Genomic DNA, 25,479 nt, shown 5'->3' on the forward strand with positions numbered 1-25,479 from the left:
ATTGTACTCTATGTTACTTTCTCCCCACCCCCACCCTCCTCTCACTTATCTCTCCACGCTTCAGGCTCTCTGCCTGTATTCCTGATGAAGGGCTTTTGCCCTTTTTCCTGCTCCTTGGATGCTGCCTGATCTGCTGTGCTCTTCCAGCACCACTGATCCAGAGTCTGGTCTCCAGTCATCTGCAGTCATTGTTTTTACCTGAACAGCTTGAGTGCGGGTGCTCATTGTGACCGCGGGTGGCGCTGTAAGCACACTGGGGGCCGGTGGCGGCCGGGGGGCGGGGCCAAGGAAGCAGCGACAGAAAGATGGCGTCCCCGATCGTGGAGCTCGAGTCGCTTGAGAAGACGTTGGGATTTCGGACACGAAGCAAACTGGCGCAAAGCAAGAGCGATAGTTCGGTAAGCGACGAGCCCGCTTGTGCTGGGGGCGAGGTCGGGAGGAGAGAGGAAAGGCGGTTTAAATCGGGATCCCTTCCCCACCCCCACCTCTTCTCCATCACCATCTCGGTATCTGGTGGTCATGGTGACTGCCTCAGGAGATCCCATCCGTCAGTAACAACCTGCAGTCTAAATACACGTGTCTCTGACACAATGTGTTATCTCCTTGTGAAACACATCTAAATGATGGATTTCAGAGTTATCTCCCTTGGTATTTGTGATCTTCACTTTGGCCTAGAACATGCCGAGATTATTTGCACCAATACTCGTGCCTGATGAGCCTCTGTCATTGCTACACATATTGCTGAGTGCAGCCTTTTTTTAAATTTACAAACAAAATGCCCTGTTAGGACAATTTTAGAGGCAAGTTGTGAGCTAACATCTTTGCTGTGGGTTTATGAATCACAGGCTGAGTAAGGAAGACCAATTTGGAATTGCATTAGTCTAAAACGTACTGAAAATGTGTTGCTGGAAAAGCACAGCAGGTCAGGCAGCATCCAAGGAGCAGGAGATCCGACATTTTGGGCATAAGCCCTTCTTCAGGAAGGACCCGAAATGTCGATTCTCCTGCTCCTTGGATGCTGCCTGACCTGCGCTTTTCCAGCAACACATTTTCAGCTCTGATCTCCAGCATCTACAGTCCTCACTTTTTCCCTTAGTCTGATACGTGGCATTTGTGACAAAGTGGAAAGTTTATTGTCATTACTATTGATGCTTACTTTCCCCAAATTATGATTTATTTAATCGTTTGAATTTAACTTTTCCAGCTGCTGAAGTGGGATTTGAACTCCTATCTCTTCAGGACATCGGTTTGGCTGCTTTGGGAATATTGTGTGTAATTCTGGTCTTTCTATTGGATGTATGTTGCCTAACTTGAAATGGTTCAGAAAATATTTAAAAGAATGTTGCCAGGGTTGGAGGATTTGAGTTTTAAGGAGAGGCTGAATAGGCTGGGGCTGATTTCCCTGGAGCATTGAAGGCTGAGGGGTGACCTTTTATAGAGGTTTATGAAATCATGAGCATGGAAAGGATAAATAGACAAAGTCTTTTCCCTGGGATGAGGAGTCCAGAACTAGAGGGCATTGGGTGAAAGGGGGAAGATTTAAAAGTGACCTAAAGGGCAGCTTTTCATGCAAACAGTGGCGTGTGTATGGAATGAACTACCAGAGGAAGTGGTGCAGGCTGGTACAATTATAGCATTTAAAATGCAACTGGGTGGGTTTATGAGTAGGAAGAGTTCAGGGATATATGGGCCAAATGCAGGCAAATGGGGCTAGATTAATTTAGGATATCTGGTTGGAATGGATGTGTTGGACTAAAGTCTATTTCTGTGCTGTACATATCTATGACTCTAGATCTTTGCCAGTAATCCAGTGACCCAAACTGAAGTAATTATAAGCACTAGATTACTATATTAGTTTTACTTGTGATTTGAATTTCTGTTCTTAGATTTCCTAATTCCTGATCTGTTTTTGTAGCCATAATATTGGTTTAGTTCACTTTCTCGTGAATAATAAGATCTAGGATGTTAATGGTGGAGAATTCAGTAATGATAATGCCTTTGAATGTCAAGGGGCATTGGTTAGATTCTCTCTTCTTGAAGATGTTTATTAAATGATACTTCTGTTATGACATGGATACAGATAGCTGAACCAAATCAGCTTTTCTATCTCTGATTTGCAACACAGTAAAATTAAAATCTTCAAATACCTGCAAAATTAACTCCACTGATTCCTTACCAGACTTAATTGAAGAACTGATCCCAGATTGTACAAATAATCAATTCTTTACATAAGTTTGTAGCTTAAACAAAAACTTAGCAATTTACCAATAATATGAATTTAGTGGATTAAAAGTAAACAAGCTAATTACACAACTTATTTATCACTGGATGCGGCAAAACTGCAGTTTTTGGATCTGATCTCTTAGTCATACTTTCATTTAGCCCTGTGTGGCATGTACGTATTCTTGTGTTGTCCCTTCACCATGATGTCGCCTCATTTTAACTATGCCTGGTACTGCTTCTGACAGGCCCTCTGTCCTCTTCATTGACCAAATATAAACTTTGATGTTGGTGGGAAAAGTATTGGGGATATACCACACCGTGACGTTACAGATTTACAGTTGAAGGCGATTCTGATGTTGATAGTTTAAGCTTTACGGTTGTTTAATTTTGAGTTGCTAGATTTGTTCTCGTTATGGGAGAGAAAGTAAAAATTGAAATTCTGCATTGGTACAGTCCATTCTTAAATACTGCTTCCAAAAACAGTAGAGTTTGAAATTATCTAATTCTTTTAAAGTTAATTTATTTGATTTTGAGCGGTTTAGGTATAATTGTTCTAAGCTATTGTAAGATTTTTACCGGATTTGGTTGTCTCCAGTTAGGCCTGCATTTACCGTCCACCCCTAAATACCCTTGAGAAGGTATGGTCAGCTGTGTTTTTGTACAGCTGCAATCCATGTTTATGTACACAGTGCAATTAGGAAGTGTATTTCAGGATTTTGATGCAGCAGCCCTAAAATATTCTGGGCAATATAGTTCCAAACGAAGTTAATGTGTGATTTGGAGGGGAAATGAGGGGGAGTTTTCTTGTGTATCTATTGTCTCTGTCTTTCTAGATGGTAGAGATAACAAGTTTGGCAGATGTTGTCTCAGGATCCATGATGAGTTGCTGAAGTGTACCTTATGAATAGTAAACATTGGTGCTGCTGTGCATCTGTGATGAAAGGTGATGGAGGAAGAACGCCACATCGTCCGCCTCGGAGCACTCCAACCCCAGGACATCAATGTGGACGTCAACAGTTTCCTTATTTCCCCTTCCTCCACCCCACCCCACCCCAGTTCCAAACTTCCAGCTCAGCACTGTCCCCATGACCTGTCCTACCTGCCTATCTTCTTTTCCACCTATCCGCCCCCCCCGACCTATCGCCTTCATCCCCTCCCCCACTTACCTATTGTACTCTATGCTACTTTCTCCCCACCCCCGCCCTCCTCTCATTTATCTCTCCACCCTTCAGGCTCTCTGCCTGTATTCCTGATGAAGGGCTTTTGCCCGAAACGTCGATTTTACTGCTCGGATGCTGCCTGAGCTGCTGTGATTTTCCAGCACCACTCTAATCTAGAACTTTGTTTCCATGGCATGCCATTTAATCAGGCTGAAAATAAGACTGTATGCCGAAACCTGGAAATCTGTTTTATATCATGCTGGGCAAACTCTCAGTAGCTCATCTCTTAAGACCATAAGACATAGGAGTGGAAGTAAGGCCATTCGGCCCATCGAGTCCACTCTGCCATTCAATCATGGCTGATGGGCATTTCAACTCCACTTACCCACATTCTCCCCGTAGCCCTTAATTCCTCGAGACATCAAGAATCTATCAATCTCTGCCTTGAAGACATTTAGCGTCCCGGCCTCCACTGCACTCTGCGGCAATGAATTCCACAGACCCACCACTCTCTGGATGAAGAAATGTCTCCGCATTTCTGTTCTGAATTTACCCCCTCTAATTTAAGGCTGTGTCTACGGGTCCTAGTCTCCTCGCCTAACAGAAAAAATTTCCTAGCATCCACCCTTTCCAAGCCATGTATTATCTTGTAAGCTTCTATTGAGTCTTCCCTTAATCTTCTAAACTCCAATGAATACAATCCTAGGATCCTCAGCCATTCCTCATATGTTAGACCAACCATTCCAGGGACCATCCGTGTGAATCTCCGCTGGACACGTTCCAGTGCCAGTATGTCCTTCCTGAGGTGTGGGGACCAAAACTGGACACAGTTCATGTTTTACAGGTTACATTACTAGGTTTGGAAATAGCAGAGTGCTTTGACTTGCATTGGCTTCTTTATTCATTCAGCAAAGAGGAGTGCGAGAATTGCATTCCACTAGAATTTGCTGTCCACGTGCAGAAGTGACCAGGTGAACAACAGAATTCTGGACTGACTCTAAATTTAGCAGTTTCTTCAAAACAAACCTTCAACACATCAGTCAGCCCATGCTGGGGTTCATTAATAAAAATGAAAATCAAATCGTCAACAGTAACTTATGAAAAAAGGAAGGACTCCTAATAGAGGGCATTTGGTTGGGGATTTCCTATGGACCTTTTTGTGAGATGATAGAACTTTCCACCAAGGTGTTCCTGAGCAATAGACAAAGATGAGAAGTTGATTGGCTGGTGGCCTGCTGGACTATTAATCTGGGGGCCTAGGTTTGAATCTTGCCATGTCTGCTGGTGGAATTTAAATTCAATAAAAATCTGGAATGGGGAGAGATGACCATGAGGGAATGATGACAATGAAACCATTGTTGATTGTTGTAAAAACCCATTTAGTGCTCTGATGGGAAGGAAACTGTCATACCAAAAATAGGATTCTGGGTAATCCAAGATGGAGGATAGGGAGAAAATTGAGGCTGAAAGAGCTGCTCCTTTTCTGAGGTATTTTCAGTGTTGGAGCTGATTTCCTCATTCTAGGAAGAGTAGTTATAGTTTTATAAACTGTTGCATTGTTTTGGAAAGTGAAAAATAAACGATCCAAAAAAAAGGCCCTTTTAAAAAGGGGAACAAAGAGAAAGCAAGGAGATGAAACCGCAGTAAACCTGCACAGCTGTCTGACCAGGCAGTGAACCTTTACTGCTAACTGCCTCTGTTGTTTCAAGTATCTCTGGACATCAGTTTATTCTAAGAAAAATAAACAAATCATGAAATTCACTGCTGATTGGGGGAGTTCACTAAAGGGAACAGCTACGTGGCTAGTTTTAAAGTGTAACTTTTTTTTTGTAAAGTGGGTTTTTTTTATTATGTTTTATCTCTTGATTAAACTTCAAAAATATAATATAGTTCCTATGTTTTATGTTTAGAGCAGTCAAGACGGTGCTATTTTCTGGGTGTTTTTTGTGCAAAGATGGCCTTTAGTAGAGTGATACACTCTCCCTGTCAGATGCGGGAGATTATGGAGAGTTTTCATATTACTGATAATTACGACTATAGGATGTGGTTGTGAATCTGATTGGATTGGTTGGAGCAGCAGTTACAGCTGTTGAGGAATTTACAGGAGCTAGGGTGTATGATGGATACCTTGCAGGAAGGTAGAAAAATCGCAAATACAGTAAGGTAGATGGGTTACCTCCAGGACAGGCAGGAGAGTGGGCAGGTAGTGCACAGATCTCCTGTGACCACCCCCATTTCAAATGAGTATGCTGTTTTGGAAAATGTAGAGGATGTGGGACTCTTGGGAATATAGCACTGATAGAGCCAGTCTCAGTACCAGAAAACTGGCTAACGTAACAAGGGCTATGTCAGGTTCCAAACGGTCGAATGTGATAGGAAACTCTCTAGTCAGGGGCACAGACAGAAGTTTCTGCAGCTAACAGCGAGAAATCAGAATGGTGTGTTGCCTCCGCGGTGCTAGGGTCAAGGATGTCTCTGAGAGGGTGCAGAATGTTCTCAAAGGGAAGAGGGACCAGCATGAGTTGTGCATGTTGGAACTGATGACATAGGAAGAGAAAAGGACAAGATTTTGAGAGAATATAGGAAGTTAGGCAAGAATTCAAAACGTAGGTCCTCGAGGCTAAGAATATATGGATTACTCCCAGTGTGCCTACCTAGTGAGGGTAGCAGTAGGAGGATAGAGCAGATTAATATGTGGCTGAGGAGCTGGTGCAGTAGAGAAGGATTCACATTTTTTTTGGATCATTAAAATCTCTTCTGGAGTACAAGTGACCTGTATAAGGATGAACTGCTCCTGAATTAGAGGACTAATATCCTGGTGGGGAGATTTGCTAGAGCTGCTCTAAACTAGTAAAGGGGTGTGGGGCTGGGACCCAAGGGGAGAGTCTCAGACAGATCTCTTTTCTGATTTATGCAGGTGGGAAAAGGAGCAAGTTAAACAGAGCAGGCAGGAACAAAGCAGAGAATAAGCTAGGGATGATAAATGAAACTGCATTTATTTCAATGCAAGAGGCCTAACGGGGGAGGCAGATGCACTGAGGGCATGGTTGGGAACATTTGAAACTGGGATATCGCAGTCTCTGTGATTGCTATCTCAGGGATGGACAGGCCTGGCAGCTTAATGTTCCAGGTATAGATCCTTTAGGAAGGATAGAAAGTGGGACAAAAGAAGAAGTGGAGTAGCATTTTTGTTTACTTGATAACATTATGGTTGTACTTGAGGAAGATGATCCTGGGAGTATGCCCAGGCAAGTTATTTGGGTGGAATTGAGAACTAAGAAAGGAATGATCATTTTACTGGGATTGTACTAGAGCTCCTTTTCTTGACTCTTGCGCTCGCTCACAGTGCCAGGCACCCGGCTTCAATTCTAGCCTTGGGTGACTGTGTGTGTGGAGTTTGCACATTCTCCCCATGTCTGCATCAGTTTCCTTTCACAATCCAATGATGTGCAGGTTAGGTGAATTGGCCACAATAAATTGCCTATAGTAATCACAGATGTGTAGGTGAGATGCATTAGTCAGAAGTAAAATATAGGGGAATGGGTCTGAGTGGGTTGCTGTTCAGAGGGATGGTGTGGACTTGTTGGATGAAAGGGCCTGTTTCTACTCTGTAGGGACTCTGAGATCTTCGTTATCTGTAAGAAGAATAATAGGGTGGTAATGGTAAGGGATTTTTAACTATCCAAAGACTGGAACTGCCATTGTATCAAGGACTTGGATGGCTAGGAATTTAACTGTGTACAAGAAAAGTTTAATTCAGTATGTGGGTGAACCAACTAGAGAAGGTGCAAAACTTGACCTACTCTTGGGAAATAAAGCAGGACAAGTGACTGAGCTGTCAGTGGGGGAACACTTTGGAGCCATAGACTATAATTCTATTGTTTCAAAGTAGTGATGGAAAAGGATAGATCAGATCTAAAAGTTGAAGTTCTAAATTGGAGAAAGGCCAATTTTAATGGTATTAGGCATGAACTTTCAAAAATTGATTGATTGGGGGCAGATGTTCACAGGTAAAGGAATGACTGGAAAATGGGAAGCCTTCAAAAATGAGGTAATGAGTCCAGAGACAGTATCTTCCCATTAGGGTGAAGGGCAAAGCTGGTAGGTGCAGGGAATGCTGGATGACTAAAGAAATTGAAGTTTTGGTCAAGAATAAGGAAGTATATGGCGGGTATAGACAGCAGAGATCAAGTGAATCTTTTAGAGTATAAAGGCAGTAGAGTATGCTTTAGAGGAAATCAGAGGACAAAAACAGGACAAGAGATATCTTTTGGCAAATAGGGTGAAGGAGAATCCAGAGGGATTCTATAAATACAAAAGGGAGAGAATAGGGCCCCTTAAAGAGCAGTAAGGTCACAGGAGCTAGGGGAGATACTAAACAAGTATTGTGTATCCATGTTTACCGTGGAGAAGGATATGGAAGTTGGAGAAATTGGAAATGAATAGCGACATCCAGAAAAATGCCACTATTACAGAGGTGCTGGACATTTTAAAACTCAAAGATGGATAAATCCCAAAAAGCTAATCGGGTGTATCCTAGGACTTTAGGGAAATTCAAGATATGATTGTTTAGCCACTTGCTGAGATATTTGTATCATCGATAGCCACAGGAGAGGTTCTTGATGACTGGAGGTTGGCTGACGTGGTACCACTATTTAAGAAAAGTGGTAAGGAAAAGCCAGGCAACCATAAACCAGTAACCCTGACATCGGTGGTGGGTAGGATGTTGGAGCGAATCCTGAGGGACAGGATTTACATGCTTTTGGAAAAGCAAGGATTGATTAGGGATAGTCAACATGGCTTTGTGCGTGGGAAATAATGTCTCACAAACTTGATTTGAGTTTTTTTTTAAGAATGCTGGACATGACCTATGTGGGCTTCAGCAAGGCTTTCAACAAGATTCCTCATAGTACTCTGGTTAGCAAGGTTAGATAATGTGAACTACAGGGAGAACTAGTCATTTGGATACAGAACTGTCTTCTACGTTCAAGCTGGAGGATATTGGAGGGTTGCTTATCAGACTGGAGGCCTGTGACCAGTGGTGTGCCACAAGAGTCGTTGCTGGGTCCACTCCTTTTCGTAATTTATATAAATGATTTGGATATGAAAATGTGGTTAGTAAGTTTGCAGATGACACCAAAATTAGAGATGTAGTGGACAGCGAAGGTTACCTGAGTACAATAGGACCTTGACCCCTCTGATCAATGTGCCAGGGAGTGGCAGATGGAGTTTAATTTAGACAAATGTGAGGTGTTGCATTTTGGAAAGGCAAATCAGGGCAAGATTTATCCGTTTTTCAGACTGGAGGCCTGTGACCAATAGAGTGCCACAAGGATCGGTGCTGGGTCCTCTACTTTTTGTCATTTACATAAATGATTTGGATGCAAGCATAAGAGGTACAGTTAGTAAGTTTGCAGATGACACCAAAATTGGAGGTGTAGTAGATTGCAAGGTGGGTTACCTCAGATTACAACAGGATCTTGACCAGTTGGGCCTGTGAGCTAAGAAGTGGTAAATAGAGTTTAATTCGGATAAATGCAAGGTGCTGCCTTTTGGGAAAGCAAATCTTAGCAGTACTTATACACTTAATGGTAAGGTCCTAGGGAGTGTTGCTGAATAAAGAGACCTTGGAGTGCAGGTACATTGCTCCTTGAAAGTGGAGTCTCAGGCAGATAGGATAGTGAAGAAGGAGCTGGGAGATCATGTTGCGGCTGTACAGGACACTGGTTAGGCCACTGTTGGGATATTGCATGCAATTCTGATCTCCTTCCTCTTGGAAAGATGTTGTGAAACTTGAAAGGGTTCAGAAAAGATTTACAGGGATGTTGCCAGGCTTGGAGGATCTGAGCTACAGGGAGAGGCTGAACAGGCTGAGGCTGATTTCCCTGTAGTGCCAAAGGCCAAGGGGTGACCTTATAGAGGTTTACAAAATTATGAAGGGCATGGATACAATAAATAGGCAAAGTCTTTTCCCTGGGGTCGGAGAGTCCAGAACTAGGAGGCATAGGTTTAAGGTGAGAGGGGAAAGATATAGAAGAGACCTACAGGGCAACTTTTTCACGCAGAGGGTGGTATGTGTATGGAAAGAGCTGCCAGAGGATGTGGTGGAGGCTGGTATAATTGCAACATTTAAAAGGCATTTGAACGGGTATATTAATAGGATGGATTTGGAGGGATATGGGCCGGGTGCTGGCAGGTGGGACTAGATTGTGTTGGGATATCTGGTCAGCATGGACGGGTTGGACAGAAGGGCCTGTTTGCATGCTGTACATCTCTATGACTCTATTTAATGGTAAGGTCCTGAGGTATGTTGCTGAACAAAACCTTGGAGTGCATGTTCATACTTTCTTGAAAGTGCAGTCACAGGTACTTGGTGAAGAGGGCGTTTGGTATCCTTGCCTTTATTGGTCAGAGAAATGAGTCTAGGAGTTGAAGTCATATTGCAGCTGTACAGGACTTTGGTTAGGCCACTATTGGAATACTGCATTCAGCTCCGATCTTCTTGCAATGGGAGGGTAATAATGAAACTTGAAAGGGTTTAGAAAAGACTTCGAAGAATGTTGCCAGGTTGGAGGGGTTGAGCTACATGGAGAGTAAAAAATGAGGTCTGCAGATGCTGGAGATCACAGCTGCAAATGTGTTGCTGGTCAAAGCACAGCAGGTTAGGCAGCATCTCAGGAATAGAGAATTCGACGTTTCGAGCATAAGCCCTTCATCAGGAATAACATGGAGAGGCTGAATAGGCTTGCATTATTTTCCCTGGAGCATCAGAGGCTGAGGGTGATCTTATAAGGTCATGAGGGGCATGGTTAGGATAAATAGCCAAGATCCTTTTTCCTAGGGTGGGGGGAACCCAAACTAGAAGGTGTAGGTTTAAGGTGAGAGAGGCGAGGTTCAAAAGGGACCCAAGGGGCAACTTTATTGTGCAAAGGGTGGTGCATGGTAGAAGGGTGGAGGCTGGTAGAATTACAACACTTAGAGTCAGAGTCATAGAGATGTACAGCACTGCAAGAGACTCTTCGGATAAATTCATCCATGCCAACCAGATATCCTAATGTAATCTAGTCCCATTTGCCAGCATTTGGCCCATATCCCTCTGCGCTTCCTATTCATATACTCATCCAGATACTTTTTAAATGTTGCACTTGTACCAGCCTCCACCACTTCCTCTGGCAGCTCATTCCATACACACACCACTGTCTGTGAAAAAATTGCCCCATTGGTCCCATCTTCTATCCTTCCCCTCTCACTCTGAACCTATGCCTCTAGTTCTGGACTCTCCAACTCCCAGGGAAAAGACCTTGGCTATTTATCCTATCCATGCCCCTCCTGATATCAATGAAAGGCATTTGGATGGGTACATGAATAGGAAGGGTTTAGAGGGATATGGGTCAAATGTTGGCAAATGGAACTAGATTAATTTAGGATATCTGGTTGGCATGAACAAGATGAACCGAGGGGTCTGTTTCCATGTACAACTCTGACTGTATGACTCCAGAGCCACAGCAATGTGGGTGAATCTTTACAGTCCTAAGCCAATTAGGAATGGGCAATAAATGTTGGCATAGCCATTGACACTCACATCCCATAATGAACTTTTTGAAAAAAAAGTATACAGAAGCATGTCACTTGGAAAACTCCTGCACAGTGTTTAAAGGGCATGGATGGAATTTGTCCAATACAGCTCAAATCATAGAGATCGTATCAGAGTGTCCTGTCAAATTCTGGGCAGGTGGGGGTCAGTATCTGCCTAAACTGCTTATCCACTGCATTTTCAGGGCTGAATACCACAGTTAGTTGACTCCGGATGTATCCTGGATGTTGACTGGTGCCTTAACGACCTACTCCTTAGACATCAAACATATCACTGAGTCTGGTCACCCTAGCATCTCAAGCCTTGTCCTCTGCTAGCCACATTGCTGATGAAGGAATCCATTCCAAGCAGTAGCCCCCTTACTACAGCCACCACTTTCATGGGGAGAAATCTCAGTCTATGTCCTCAACCTTGATGAGGCAGTTCCTGGAAAAATGTCAAAGGACTCATCCACTCCATAAATCAAAAGTGCATGTACTGTATGAAGTCATGTATCTAACAGAAGAAATACACTTCTTGTAAGCTGTGCTCCAGAGTTCCCCACTCAGTAGCAACAGCATGCCATTCGTGACTTTGACTTTTGCTGCGTACAGGCTTCGAAAGCCTATGCAGCTGGGAAAGCACTTAGCCGAAATGCTGGTCATCAGGATCCACCACCTTGGAGGCTTAATAAAAGTTATTGCTGCAGGGTCTGAAGGTGTAACGTTGTAATCTGAGTGCCAGAGTCCACTGCCTGACCATCCTTCCTAAGCAGTTATATCAGCAGCAATCCAGTGTTACTTTTTGGTGGCAGTATAACTCTCTGTACATTTGTGACAAATGTAATTATTCTTTTATTCAATTTGCTTAGACACTTATGACACAACTCTGAACCCAGACTTTGTGGCCCAAATGTAGGAGTGTTACTACTGCAGCAGGACCCTGAAGCAAACTTTCTGGGCTAGCTTTTGTTTTGCTTTCTCAGGCTTAGCTTTTGGCCAAGGCAATCTGAATTTCACCCAAAAGAAAATGACATCACCTTTTTAAATCCAATTTTTTTAAAATTAATTTCAATTCATACTCCAACAGTAATTCTGGTGGTATTTGAATCCGTGTCATAGAGAAACATCACCTTTTATTTATTTACCCCAAAATGTTATCACGTGCATCTGAGAGGCTTCCTCACCATCCAATGTTTTTATCCATTAACTCATAATAACAGTCTTATGGGCAGCACGGTGGCTCAGCGGTTAACACTGTTGCCTCACAGTGCCAGGGACCCAGGTTCGATTGTGGAGTTTGCACAATACCTTCGGGTGCTCTGGTTTCCTCCCACAGTCCAAAGTTGTGCAGGTTAGGTGAATTGGTCATGCTAAAATGCCCATAGTGTTAAGTGCCTTAGTCAGGGGAAATTGGTCTGGGTGGGTTACTCTTTGGAGGGTCGGTGTGGACTAGTTGGACTGAAGCGCCTGTTTCCACACTGTAGGGAATCTAATCTTAAAAATATCACTTCTTGTGTGTTGTTAATTATTATTACCAGCTGTGTATCCTGTCACTTCTGACTTCCCCAGCAAAATAAAATGTACTGACAGGATACTGTGCATGCACACTGAATATGGTTTGGGGTGTCAGTAGACATTCCAACTGTATTGTAGTACCACCACTCGAGAACAAGTAAGCACACATCTATTAGTTTCCCTCCTCCCTAGTGTGCACATGCACACGTTTCCATCATCATCATCAACATTTAAAATTCTGTATTATGTCTAATTTATTGTCTGCAAATCAGGCAAGAGACTTGAAGTGAAATTTCTTCCACAGAAACAACGTATGCATCGTTTGAATTGCTCCTAGTTTGCTCATTAGTGAATTGTTGTGTTCAATTTTGGTTAATCCGAAGCTGTTACAATACTAGATATTCTTTAAGAATAATTATAATGATTTTATTAGAAGAATCAAACTATTCTTAGTATCTTATTTGTTTACCATGTTTCTAAGGTTTCAAAATTAAAAATCTTATCCGCATGAAGTTTCGACTTGAACTGCTTTTTTAAATAGCCCAAATTTACATCTAGTTTTTTTTTCTTTCCTCAGCGAACTATTCATGGTATGTGAAATTTGAGGTGATGCATTATTAAACGGTTCCATTTTTCACTAACTTATGCACCTGATCTCTGTCAACTTGTCTTTTTGTGTTGTGACATTGTATGCTGTCATTTATTTCAGTCTGAGCTATTCTTTTGATTTGTATTTCTAAATTTAGTTTTTTATTCCATTGTAGGAAGATAATTTATTACTCTGCTCTTTCTAACTTTGCAGGTCCCTGTACTACAGACTAATAATGGTCCTGGTTTAGTGGGGTTGACTACCATTGCATCCCATCTTGTAAAAGTGGCCAAAAAAGAGGCACTCTTGGGAAGCACAGCAGAGGAGAGTGCTATAGTTCAGCAGTGGCTCGAGTATAGAATCACTCGAATAGACAGTTGTAATAGTCAAGAGGATAGAAGAATTGTTTTAAAGGTATGGTTAATTTCATTTCTGAAGATCTGGCTGTAACTGAAATGTTTCTTTGGTTTCTTTTTTAAAATTGAGATGTTTTGTCCGATGCCTCATCAGATTCACCAAGGGGGAGGAGGTTAAAATTTGAACATAAATTAAGCATGCCGTTTTAGGATCAAATTAATTCAATTGAACTTGTACCACAAAGGACTTTACACTAACCAGTGATACACCAAAGTACATAAAATGCTACCTGTCTGTACTGAATATTATTGTTGAAAGGTGGCCATTACAGTTATGTGCACAAAAGTCCAGCACTTGTAGCCTGCCACTTTGACATTCCTAAATTATTTAGCGGCAGTACCAACTGAATTAAAAACAAGCCACAAGTATCTTGATAGTGGTTTTCTAACACACTCCATTTTGAGATCTAAATAAATTAATAATTGCAGTTTAAAATTAGCAATACATATTCTGTGTAACTTTGCCCAAGGATGTTAATACAAATGATTTTTTTTAAGAAAACGTAATAACTAAGCATCTGGACATTTCTCTGTACGTTCATCACAATGCTGAGCAACTAAGTCGACTGCGTACATGAAACCTATTAATAAATATGAAGTACTATATTTTGCAAAACTTTCCCAGTCCAGGCATTACTGATGTGAATGTTATGATTTATGGTACTGTTGGGAGAACTGTGGTGCTATATTCTAAACAGCAGCAACAATGCCAGCACAAGCTTGATGGTACTGCAGATTTAAAGTTTAACGTTATTAGATCCATTAATATTGCAACCAGGGCAATTTTTAACCCCAGTTTATTTGATTTTTGACCTTTTTTAAATTCTGGTCTTCAATTTTGTTAAGCAGGATTATGTCAGTGAAGAGCCACTGTAACCAATCTCTGGCTTGGATGATGAAGAATGTCCTGAATTTGTAAAACAATGACTTCTAACTTGGCAATTATGTGTATGCCTCCCTCAAATCTTTGGTTTGTTTTTGCAGGAACTCGATTGTTACCTTGAAGATAAAGTATACCTTGCTGGAAACAGCTTGACATTAGCAGATATCATGGTGTACAATGGTCTTCATCCTGTCATGGTGAGTGATTTATAGAATCTTAGAAATTGGGCTCTTAACCTTACCCAGAGATTTAGTTAGTTTGAGGAATCTATTCAACTGCTGATTAATGTTAACTTATTCACAAAATATGACTTTTATTAAAATTCTTATAGAAAATATCTCCAGAGTAGCAATCAAAATAGTACGCTAGCAACTTAAAAAAAAAACCTGATTATACTATATCTCCTCTCTTCCTTCACCACGTCCAGTTAAACTAGCTAGCTGACAATGCCCTGTTTTAACCACTTCTAGACTCCTATAGGTACAACTGATGCTAATATTCTCTGGTTCAACTATACAATAGATTGTGTAAGAAAGAGGAATGTGGAACAATTTATCTAACCAAAACTGTCATTGGTTGTTTTTTGGGTTCATTATGAATGTGCCACTGTAATTTTTAGCAAAAAATGTTCAAATTATATTGAAAATACCTTGTACAGCAATCTCTCATATTTAATAATTTGTATTAGCAACAGTAAAACAAAATCAAAGATTTCTTTATAGTGAAATTTGGATTTCCCTCTAATATGCCTCAAAACATGATGTGCAAATCTGTGCTTAAAATGAATATGCATAAACAGAGGTTATCCCTAAAGTCAGCATTGATTTAAAATTGAGCAGGCATTTTATTGCATTTAGGACTAAAATGTGACTTTTTTTTCATAAAGCATATAAAATGCCACCATAAAAATACTGCAGTTATCAACTATTTTGAAGCTTGAAGTATCACCAGTCCTTAATATTATCAATGAAATAACTCTTTGCTATTCTAAATAGTCTAAAGTTGGATTAGATTTTTCTATATAGAACAATCAAACATTTAGTGGATTTCTGGGATCAAAAAAAAATTAATCCAGTTCTGCATGAGAAAAATTAAAATGTGAATGGGTAGATCTAAACAATTGACGAAAGAATCAAAGGCAACATGGGAAAAATAGCTTTTTTTTTAATGAAGCATGTGCCGTGTCTAGAGTGTACACACACTGAAAGGATGATCGAAGCAAACAATTAATTTGATACATGGTTCTCTGTTTTTTAATGAGTCACAAACACAATTGTTTGTTCAAAAATATATGTACATCAGTGGAGTTGACTAATATTTACCAGGATTTGCTTGCCAAGAATGTTAAGTGGAGCTGATTCTATTTTCTTGTCATGAACCTTGCCAGATAGGACTCTGACAATCCAAGAAATTCCCTCTGGAGTCCTTTTTACCAAGTTGAATAGGTGTTGCGTGAATGTATGGAGCAAACATGGCCAGTCATGGAAATTCACCTAGTTTTGTTTTGGTTTCATTACAAAAATCTCTTACATAATATGAATTCAGCAGATGGAGTAAGAATTTTTCAGTGGAAATCAAAAGCCTTCCAGAATAAGTATTTCAATATGAGCATCCTTGAATCAGACAGCTTTCAGTTTTCATGGGGAATAACCATACCAGTATGAAAAAATGTCACCTATTTAACGCCGATGAGAGAGAATTTCTTCTGAGGGTTGTCATTTTTTTTAAACTGCAGAGGCCTGTTGAATCTACTTAGCTATCCAGATTTAGGGCTGAGATTAGCAGATTTTTAAAATAAGTATGGGGATCAAATGTTTTGTGGATAAGGCAGGAAAGTGGAGTTGAGGATTATAAGATCAGCTATTCTCTCATTGAATAGTGAACAGAGTGGATGAGCCAAATGGATATTTCTGTTCCTTCTTAAGATCTTTTTCTGGAGTTATGCATTCCTGTGCTGGTATTTTGAATTCAGTTGAAACTTTAATATAATGCAATAAGTGCCTTCATGAGCATTTTCCCTACAAAGGGAGGAGAGAATTCAACTAACGCACATATTTGATTTGTTGTGAGATACCCTTGTTATTGTGTGTCTAAGTAGATTTTATTGAAGACTTTGTTTGCACTGTTGTTGCTAGTTTGTCTAAAGTAAATGTACACTTGTACAAAGGCAAAGTGCTCCAAATGCTAGAAATGGGCTAGCAAGGTTAAGTTACATGAAATACAGGGAGAAGTAACCATTTGGATACGGAACTGGCTCGAAAGTAGATAGAGGTTGGTGGTGGAGGATCACTTTGCAGACTGGAGGCTTGTGACCAGTGGTGTGTCACAATGGTCAGTGCTAGGTCCACTACATTTCGTCATTTATATAAATAATTTGGATGTGAGCAGTGGAGGTATAATAAATAAGTTTGCAGATGACCCCAAGATTGGAAGTGTTGTGGATCGCGAAGGTTATTGCTGAGTACAGTGAGGTCTTGATCAGATGGGCCAATAGGCTGGGGATTGGTAGATGCAGTTTAATTTAGATAAATGTGAGGTGCTCCATTTTGGGAAGGCAAATTAGGGCAAGACTTATGCATTTAATGGTCAGGTCCTGGGGACTGTTGCTGAACAGAGACCTTGGAATGCAGGTTCGTAGTTCTTTTGAAATTACAGTTGCAGATAGACAGGATATTTAAGAAGGCTTTTGGTATGCTTGCCTTTATCAGTCAAAGAATTGAGTATAGGAGTTGAGGGGTCACGTTGCAGCTGTATAGGAAATGGTTAGACCACTTTTAATACAGCGTTCAATTCTAGTCTCTTTGATATGGGAAGGATGTTATGAAACCTGAAAGGATTAGAAAAGATTTACAAGGACATTGCCAGGGTTGAAGGTTTGAGCTATAAGGAGAGGCTAAATAGACTGAGGCTATTTTTCCTGAAGTGTTCGAGGCTGAGGGGTGACCTTTATAGAGGCTTATAAAATCATGAGGGCATGGGATAGGATGAATAGCAAAGGAGCTTCTTCCCAGGAGTAGGGGAGTCCATAACTAGAGGGCATAGGTTTCAGGTGGCCGAGAAAAGATTTAAAGGGGCCTAAAGGGCAACTTTATCATGCAAAGGTTGGCATATCAATGGAATGAGTTGCTAGAAGGAGTGGTGGTGGGTTGGTACAATTACAATAATTAAAAGGCATCTTGATGGGTACATGAATAGGAAGGGTTTAGAAGGGCATAGGCCTAATGCTGGCAAATGGGACTAGATTAATTTAGGGAATGTTGTCAGTATGGACGAGTTGGATCGAAGCATCTCTTTCAATGCTGTATCACTCTGACTATTGATACTTGTTTTCTGCTCTTATGCCAGACTGAAAAGTTTAATTAACTATGATTCCAATTTCCACTTTTCTTTCCATTGCTTGGCTAATTTGCAATTGTCCCATTTCCTTCCTTGACTTCTCTGGTTCCATTTCTGGGAATAGGCGATTGATTAATAGCCACTGTAAACTCAGTGAATCTTGCTACCTTCACCCCAAACCTTTCCATAATGATCCAGTTTTTTCCATTCTTTTCTAATTTCTGCCTCCATTCTACCTGATTTGGAAATGCTACACTGATGCTTTTGATCTGTCCTCACTTTCTGTCTCCCAGCACTATCATAGGATTCCCCTTGTCACTGTCCCTCATCCTACTAATTTCTGTGATCAATGGCGCCCATTTATGCCACTCCCAACCTAATGCAAACACCAACACACTTTCCCTTACCTCCCTTTTGACATTGTTGAAATACATTTCTTGCCAACATCCTGATCCACTCCTAAGTCACCCCAGCACCTGTCCTTGATATGTTATCGTCCCAGGTAAATGTATGAAGTGCAACATTTAGAAGTGGTGGCGCGGTAATGAATTAGTAATCTGGAGTAATCCATGTTCTTGAGACATGGATTTGAGATTCACTATGGTAGATGGTGAAATTCCAATTCACTAAAACTACTGGAATTAAATGGTGGCCATGAAACAACTACTTTTGTTTTAAAAACTCATTTGTTTCACTAATGTTCTTACCTGGTCTGGTCTACACGTAGCTCTGGACTGACAGTAATGTGATTAACTCTTAACTACTGTCTGGGCATTTGTGATGTGCAATAAATACTGACCTAGCCACAACACCCAGTTCCCATGTCCAAATAGGATTTGAAGTTTTACCTCCCTATTAGCGTCCAGGTGAAGTGTTTATTTTACTCCTTTCAATCATTCTGCTCTGGCCATGAACATTTCTAGACCCATCTTTGGTTTCTTTTACTTGTCTCATTACCATCTTTGTCTTGCACTGTCATTATTTTGTAATTCCATCCTCCCTTCTAGTACAGATCTTCCCATTTGTTCTTAGACCCAACAGCCACTTTGCCCAACTGATATGCTTGCTGAAAACCTGTTATGTCTGTAACATTTTCTACTTCCAAAAGGTCATTGACCTGAAACGTTTTTCCTATTTCTCTCTCCAAAGATAGTGGTTAACCCTGCAAAGTAATGCCATTGTTTTCTACTTCTATTTTAGATTAAAACATTTTCACACTTTTTGAACAGGGTTTACAGCAAAATACAATCTGAACCATCTTGTGGATACCACAGCTGTTGACAGGCCTTGATCTGTCTGGATCACTTCACAACCACCATAAAATATTTATTCCATTATGTCAGTCACGTTGAGTGGCTTTGCATTCAGAATTTTGGGAATATCTGTTGTGTGAAACTCGGTGTTCTGCAGGAGCTGAGTTGTACACGAAACTGATGTGGTTTGTTATTTAGCTCCATACTACAGATAAACTAAATTTCACTTCACAGTTGTTACTACATGCCAGTCATGATCACACTGTTCTCATGCCATAACTGCCACAGCTGGCAACCATTTGTGTGACAAAATTCAGATTAACCACCTCAAATGCTGGCGGCTTCATAAAATCATAAATTTCAAGCTACAATACTGAACAGTCTAGAGTATCCAATAATTTATCAAACATTAAGGAAATTGCATTATTTGTAACTAACTGATTTCTTGCTCCGCATCATCACTGACCCTAAATACTTTTTGCTCAGGTTAGGTAGATTTGGGCAAAGATTTTGTTGCTGGTCAACATGCCCTGAGAAAACGTAAAGATGGTGCATTCAGAATTTTATCTCTTGTTGTTCAACTTACCCCTGATCGTTCTATTCCTTATGTTGCCTTCAGTCTCCCTTACATAGCTGTCCAAGTGTGCACAAACTCTGTACTTGATAAACCCATGTCTTTTTAACATTTGGTTGACTGAAGTTCAGTCTGCCACTGATTCGCTTTTTATGACATGTCTGTTGGAGCTAACCACTGAATTTTTCGAAGCAATGAGAAATTGTGGAGGTGGAGTGATGCAGTTGAGAGATTAGTAAGACATTTGGAAAGGAATTAAAGAAAGAGGCTAAGTAATGAAAATTTTTAAAAAAGCAAATTTAGTCTTAAATTACAATATCAATGTTTTATTTCTTGGTTCTTTACCTTAATAGCATAGCTTTGAATTAGTAGGGAGCCATTTTAAATGAGTGTCACACACTTTCCAGTGTTTGGCAGAGAGCAGCATTTCGTGGATTAGTTCTACCAGTAATGATTTTACAGAAAGTCCAGTACTTAAAGTTAGATACGTCCATTCGTACACAAAAGACATAAAGTCACCATTGTCCCAGAGGACCATAGGATTGCTCTGTCATTAGGGGCAGCTGGTAGTGAGGTTAAACCTAATGGTCACCATGCCTTAGGTGAGGTTGGAAAGGCAGGGCCTTCATGGTGACCTCAATCAGTATGGGATTTGAGCCCTTGTATCACTCTGCATCGCAAACCAGCCATCCAGTTAACTGACCATTCAATAAGCTTCTTACAATTCTGTGTGCTTGTGTCATTATTTCTAGACAGTTGCAGTGGCTGTCTACTGTTTTTAACTGTTATGTTTGAACATACTTCAATCATGTTATGGTCCCCATAGAGACTCCTATTCCCAAATTTTAGTGATTGAAAGGATCACAGGATAATATTTCCAGTTTTCAAACATTTCCTGCAGCTAAAAGCAACATAGACTAAAGCGTTTCAATGGACAACTTGTACTGTAAGCTTCAGAAAATGATTCCCATTAACTTTTTAAAATTACTGAAAATTTGTCTATGTCCCTTAGACAGCTTAATAGGATTCATCACTTCAAGGATTGCTTCTTATTTTTTCCCCGGTAATTCATGATACATAACTGACTTTTGCAGTGAGAACAACTTTAAGATTAACCCCTTTAGCCAAGGATAGGCAAATGATCCAGGTGCAATTAAATGTTCACATACAATCTGTTTTCAATTCAAGCACACTGTAATCTATATCCTGTACAGAGATCTGTTTCTGATTCTCTCCTGCTCTGTCACACTCTTGCTGACTCACTGAGATGTTCAGAGATCCTTCAGAACTTGCAACCCTACGGAATCAACCCTTCCCAAAGTCCAATCTCTGTGGCAAAATCCACAACAGGTCACATGTCTCTCTTCATTCCTTTTTAATTAAGTGTACATTGCTAAAGCATGATCTTAGAACTTTCATACTTTTAATATTGTGTGTAAACATACAAACACTAAAGACAAGAAATGACCAGCTATGAAGTCTGTCTATTGCACTGCACAATCCCTCATGTTGTTGTGTGGCCTATCTGTTGCTCTGTGGTATATTCTGGATAGCTAAATGATGCTTGCACCATGCAGCTTAGAACATGAACAAGTATCTCTTGCTATTGTAGACATGCAGTTAATTTGCATGTGGCTTGCAATTTGTGCAATGAATATGAAAGCAATGGAATGTAGATTGTTAATGTATAGGTCGGCATTTACAAGTTGCCTTTCCATTTGGTCACACTTAAGTGTAAGGGATTAAGTTTGGCTTTCTGTATAGAACAGAATTCTCATCCATACTTTTTTTTAATTAAAAGCTTTCCCCTGTGTGAAAAAGCACACTCCAGCTCCTACTACACTTGCATTTCATTTTCCTACTGACTGTTTGTTTTTTTTATCTTTCCTTTAAAAAGTGCCCAATCTTGCATTTTATCCAAAAGATTATTACTTACATGAGCACTCTAGGTAAATATTAGCAGGCAGCTTAACCATGAGTACATCACAGGTGAATCCAATCCTGTGTTTAAATGGAATCACTATGGTAATTGGGAATTGAAATCCTAGCTATTATTGTCCAAGTATTCTACTTCCTCACCCCATAGTGAAAAAGTAATGATTCTCTGCAAAGACAAGAACACTTTAATTCCCTCTGCTACATCCTCAGCAATGGTCAATTAATTTAGCAGGAATCAAACTTGAGACAGTTTCAAATCTGTGTGATAGTCAAAATGAATATGTATGACAATCTATCCATTTGTAACAAAAGATGTTTCGCAATGTTAAGCTACACTTGCTGTTCTTAACTATTTTTGATATCTGTTTCTAGGCTGAACTAAACCACGAGGAGCGAGAGAGATGTGTAAATGTTTCAAGGTGGTTCAACCACATCCAGCACTGTCCTGGTGTCCGACAACATTCTGCTGCGATCGTCTTCATGAGGAACAGGCTCTATCCTACCATCCACTAGGAAAGCTGCATATGGTCTTCATGAGTCATGCTGAATTGGAACATCCGCTTGTCAGAATTGAAGTAGAGAAGGTTGACATGGGCACATCTTCTGATTCTAGCACACAGCAGAACATGCCTGTTGTTCTTTTGTCTGCTTGCTGTGTTTGGTTTTGGTGAAAACATGACATACAGCAAATTATTTTTAAAATTCCATTTGCATTTTTATTTAACTCAAATTAGGTTCAGGTGTCAACGTTACAGGCTTTATTGTGCTACCATTTCTGTTTTAGTAAATCGTGTTTAAAATGGTTATGCAAAGTTAACATGAGTCTTATTTCTGAGCAGAACCTTGTCTATTTTACAAAGTGTGTTGTTGGTTTACTTCAGGCACTAAATAACTTAGAAGTCTCTGAATAATAATTCCGGTTGGTGAAGGCAAGTGTCTGGAAATCAAATGTTTAGGCTGAATTTTTAAGTGCCACTCCACTAAGTGGAGTGAAAATATGGTGATGCTTTTGGTGCATAATACTGAAGAAAGATCGAAACACTTTTAACTGTTACCTAATGCCGGCAATGAAAATACATTAACACTTGCTCTGGAGTTTTCTGTTTAATTCTGGAAAATGAATGTGTGCATTGAACGTATTTTTCTAAATGTTTCAACCAGCCATAGCACTTTTTTTCTCATTGTGACTTAAGTTCCATAACCAACAAATGTTTTTGCAAGCTTTTGAAATTATTTTAAAATATGTTGTTTACATCATTTTACTCTAAAATTTGTGGAAAAGTGCCAATTCTGAAGAACATGTCAAAGAGTGCCAGCAACCTTAGCTTGACTGTGAAGATTCCTACTCATGTGCAGCTATATCATTTGACTATATAGTGGTAATCTCTTGGAGTGTGTCTGCAGCAAATTTATCAATATTTATTGATGAGTATTCGGAATTCATTCTCTATGTGAAAATAAATCATTAAAGTTGAACAATGTTTGCATCATGAGTGTGAAAGACATATCAAGCTGGATTTTCATGTACAATGGCACATGTTTTAAGCTAAGTACTCTTTCAACTTAAATTTAACTCACCAATTTTCACTTCATAGTTTCACAGTTCTTTGGTGCAGAATCGTCCTTAGAGAGGGCAAATCTAGGTAGCTACTGAGGCCCTGTGTTTTGAAGGATCCATTCTGGATCAAAAACATCTGGGAGGAACTAGAAGGGTGACATTTTGAATTGGTGACATTAATTTGGTGAATGGACAGAAAAGCCATGAGGAGAAGATATCTAGAGCTTGGCACACAATGTGAGTTAGCCTGAGTTGTGGGCAGCGTCCAAGGCTCTGCAACCTCCCGTGGACAACTCTGCTTTTGTGGATGGTATTATCAATTGAGAGCAGCAATTCAAACTTTGCCCTTTAAAACTAATGGTTAACCAATCCCCAACTTGTTTTAGTCAGTTGGTTGGATGGCTGGCTGGCTTCGATGAAGGGCTGTGCCAACAGCACAAGTTGAATTCCTATACCAGCTGAAGTTCCCATGAAAGTCCCGCCTTCTCAACCTCTCTGTCTGGGGTGTAGTGACCCTCTGGATAATGAGAACAGCTCTGTAGTCTTCCAGGACTATGGTGATTTGACATACTAATAAAATAGCTGTTGAAATAAGCTTTGTAAGTGGCCATTTTATAGATCTGGTGGAGAAGGGCTCTTTTTGAGGCTTGTCATAATTTAGTTATAGCGGTGTACCTGGCATGTGCCCTGGGGAAGACAGAACAGGAATTCCTTGCAGTTTATCTACTCTGTCCCATACCTCCACGCAACATTTATTCTAGTAAAAGAAAGCCAAGTAGACCTACACACCAGAGAAGTTGGCCATTTTGGTTTTTGCCTGTTTTATTGACCACGTCCTCCACCCTATCACGATGTCCTTCTATTCCTTTTTCTCTCATATACTGTGCATACTTTATTTTCCCTTCAAGATTCTATTTGCATAATAGCAAATTATGGGTCTTTGGATAAGTTCTTAATCAGGATCAAATAGAGTAAATGTCTTTTTTTTTTAAAAATCAATAAAAATCCGATTAAACCTCCAGCCCAACCACACAAAGTGAACTGCACAGATCTTTACACAAACAACACAGGCTTGGCTGAGCTTTGACAACACCTGCCTAATCTTTTTGTTTCCTGCATTTTGAATGGGAATGATTATGCAACATTCATCAATAGAATTACTGCAAAGTTATGGAAAGACCACATCTTTTTTTTTGGTTGTGGACTGGAATGGGTAAAGAACCTTTTTAAAAAACATTGATTTTATTTTGAAGGATTTTTGAAATCAAGCGGCTTGACTCAGTTTAAGTGCTCCTTACACAGTTGCCTGTTCACACAGTGGAGGGGAGCATTGTTTGCAGGTAAGATGGAACCAAGTTGTGTGTACAAATGGACCTTTGGTTGACAACTGGTAGAAAATCAGCCTGAGGTCTAGGAACCAGTTATTAATGGTAATGACCTTCTGCCTGCAACAAACATGTTGTTTGATGTCTGGGGGAAAAGACCATAAGACATAGGAGTGGAAGTAAGGCCATTCAGCCCATTGAGTCCACTCTGCCATTCAATCATGGCTGATGGGCATTTCAACTCCACTTACCAGCATTCTCCCTGTAGCCCTTAATTCCTCGTGACATCAAGGGTCTGTTTCTGCCCTACATTTAAAAGGAAGTGAAGCCTGGAGGTAGCAGTTGGTTTTTATCCATCAGCAGTTGCTATAAGTTGTGGCTTTTAACTGTGAGTCTGAGATTTTATAAATATAAACTAACCACCATGTACCTTCTACAAGCAAATGAAAGTATCTGGAGAAAGGGAATCTAGGAACATCATGTGTTGTCGAGCCAAAAGGACGACCTTGGTTAGAGACAAAAAAAACCTGCAGATGCTGGAATCCAAGGTAGACAAGCAGGAGGCTGGAAGAGCACAGCAAACCAGGCAGCAACAAGAGGGGAGAAGTTAGCATTTCTGGTCTCAGCAGACTCTATGAACAGGGAACATTTAAATCTTCCCGGTGTTACCTTTTTGTCGATTAATTCCTTTTCTTTAACTCTATGTAGAGTTTGAATTTTATATATCAATGATTCATAATTGTTTATCTGTGGATTGATTCAGTGTTAAAAATAATAATTCTTCTAAAATATAGAAACCTGGTCAGTGCATTCTGTCAGTCTGAATTTAAAAAAGAAATAAAGTAGATAATTCTGCATTTTTTTTATAAACCCTTTAGCCTTTGTGATGACTCCAGGAATATTGGGGCTTATTTGTTAGTGCACCACCCCAGTGGGGTGGAACAGTTAATTTAGAAAGTCAAATCTTTCTTCAGTAATGGTAAGAAGGATGAGGTTTTGTCAGTCAGAAAGCAGTTTTATGACTGGTTATTATAAAATTACAATATGAAGGTCCTGAGTGTAACGGTTTGCTGCATTCCATCATATATATTTATTCATATACATGAATAAGAAATGTTTGGAAGGTTATGGGCC

At 40.2% G+C, this 25,479-nt stretch overlaps 1 protein-coding gene across 1 annotated transcript; it reads left to right on the top strand.

Moving 5' to 3' along the window:
• Nucleotides 1–279: 279 nt before the first annotated feature.
• Nucleotides 280–25,103, top strand: eef1e1 (eukaryotic translation elongation factor 1 epsilon 1). Its single transcript, XM_060824255.1, has 4 exons — nucleotides 280–398; nucleotides 13,276–13,476; nucleotides 14,463–14,558; nucleotides 21,835–25,103. Exons 1-4 carry the CDS (start codon nucleotides 306–308, stop codon nucleotides 21,973–21,975), a joined length of 531 nt encoding a protein of 176 aa, XP_060680238.1. The 5' UTR covers nucleotides 280–305; the 3' UTR covers nucleotides 21,976–25,103.
• Nucleotides 25,104–25,479: the final 376 nt, after the last annotated feature.

The sequence above is a fragment of the Hemiscyllium ocellatum genome, chromosome 4 (assembly GCF_020745735.1).
Source record: "Hemiscyllium ocellatum isolate sHemOce1 chromosome 4, sHemOce1.pat.X.cur, whole genome shotgun sequence".
Lineage (NCBI taxonomy): Eukaryota > Metazoa > Chordata > Chondrichthyes > Orectolobiformes > Hemiscylliidae > Hemiscyllium > Hemiscyllium ocellatum.

Bases quoted from the DNA above. Each gene is read 5' to 3' on its own strand.
- eef1e1 (XM_060824255.1), top strand. From the start codon at position 306: ATGGCGTCCCCGATCGTGGAGCTCGAGTCGCTTGAGAAGACGTTGGGA. The intron at 399-13,275 runs GTAAGCGACGAG...CTAACTTTGCAG, and splicing joins AAAGCAAGAGCGATAGTTCG to GTCCCTGTACTACAGACTAA. The intron at 13,477-14,462 runs GTATGGTTAATT...TTGTTTTTGCAG, and splicing joins ATAGAAGAATTGTTTTAAAG to GAACTCGATTGTTACCTTGA.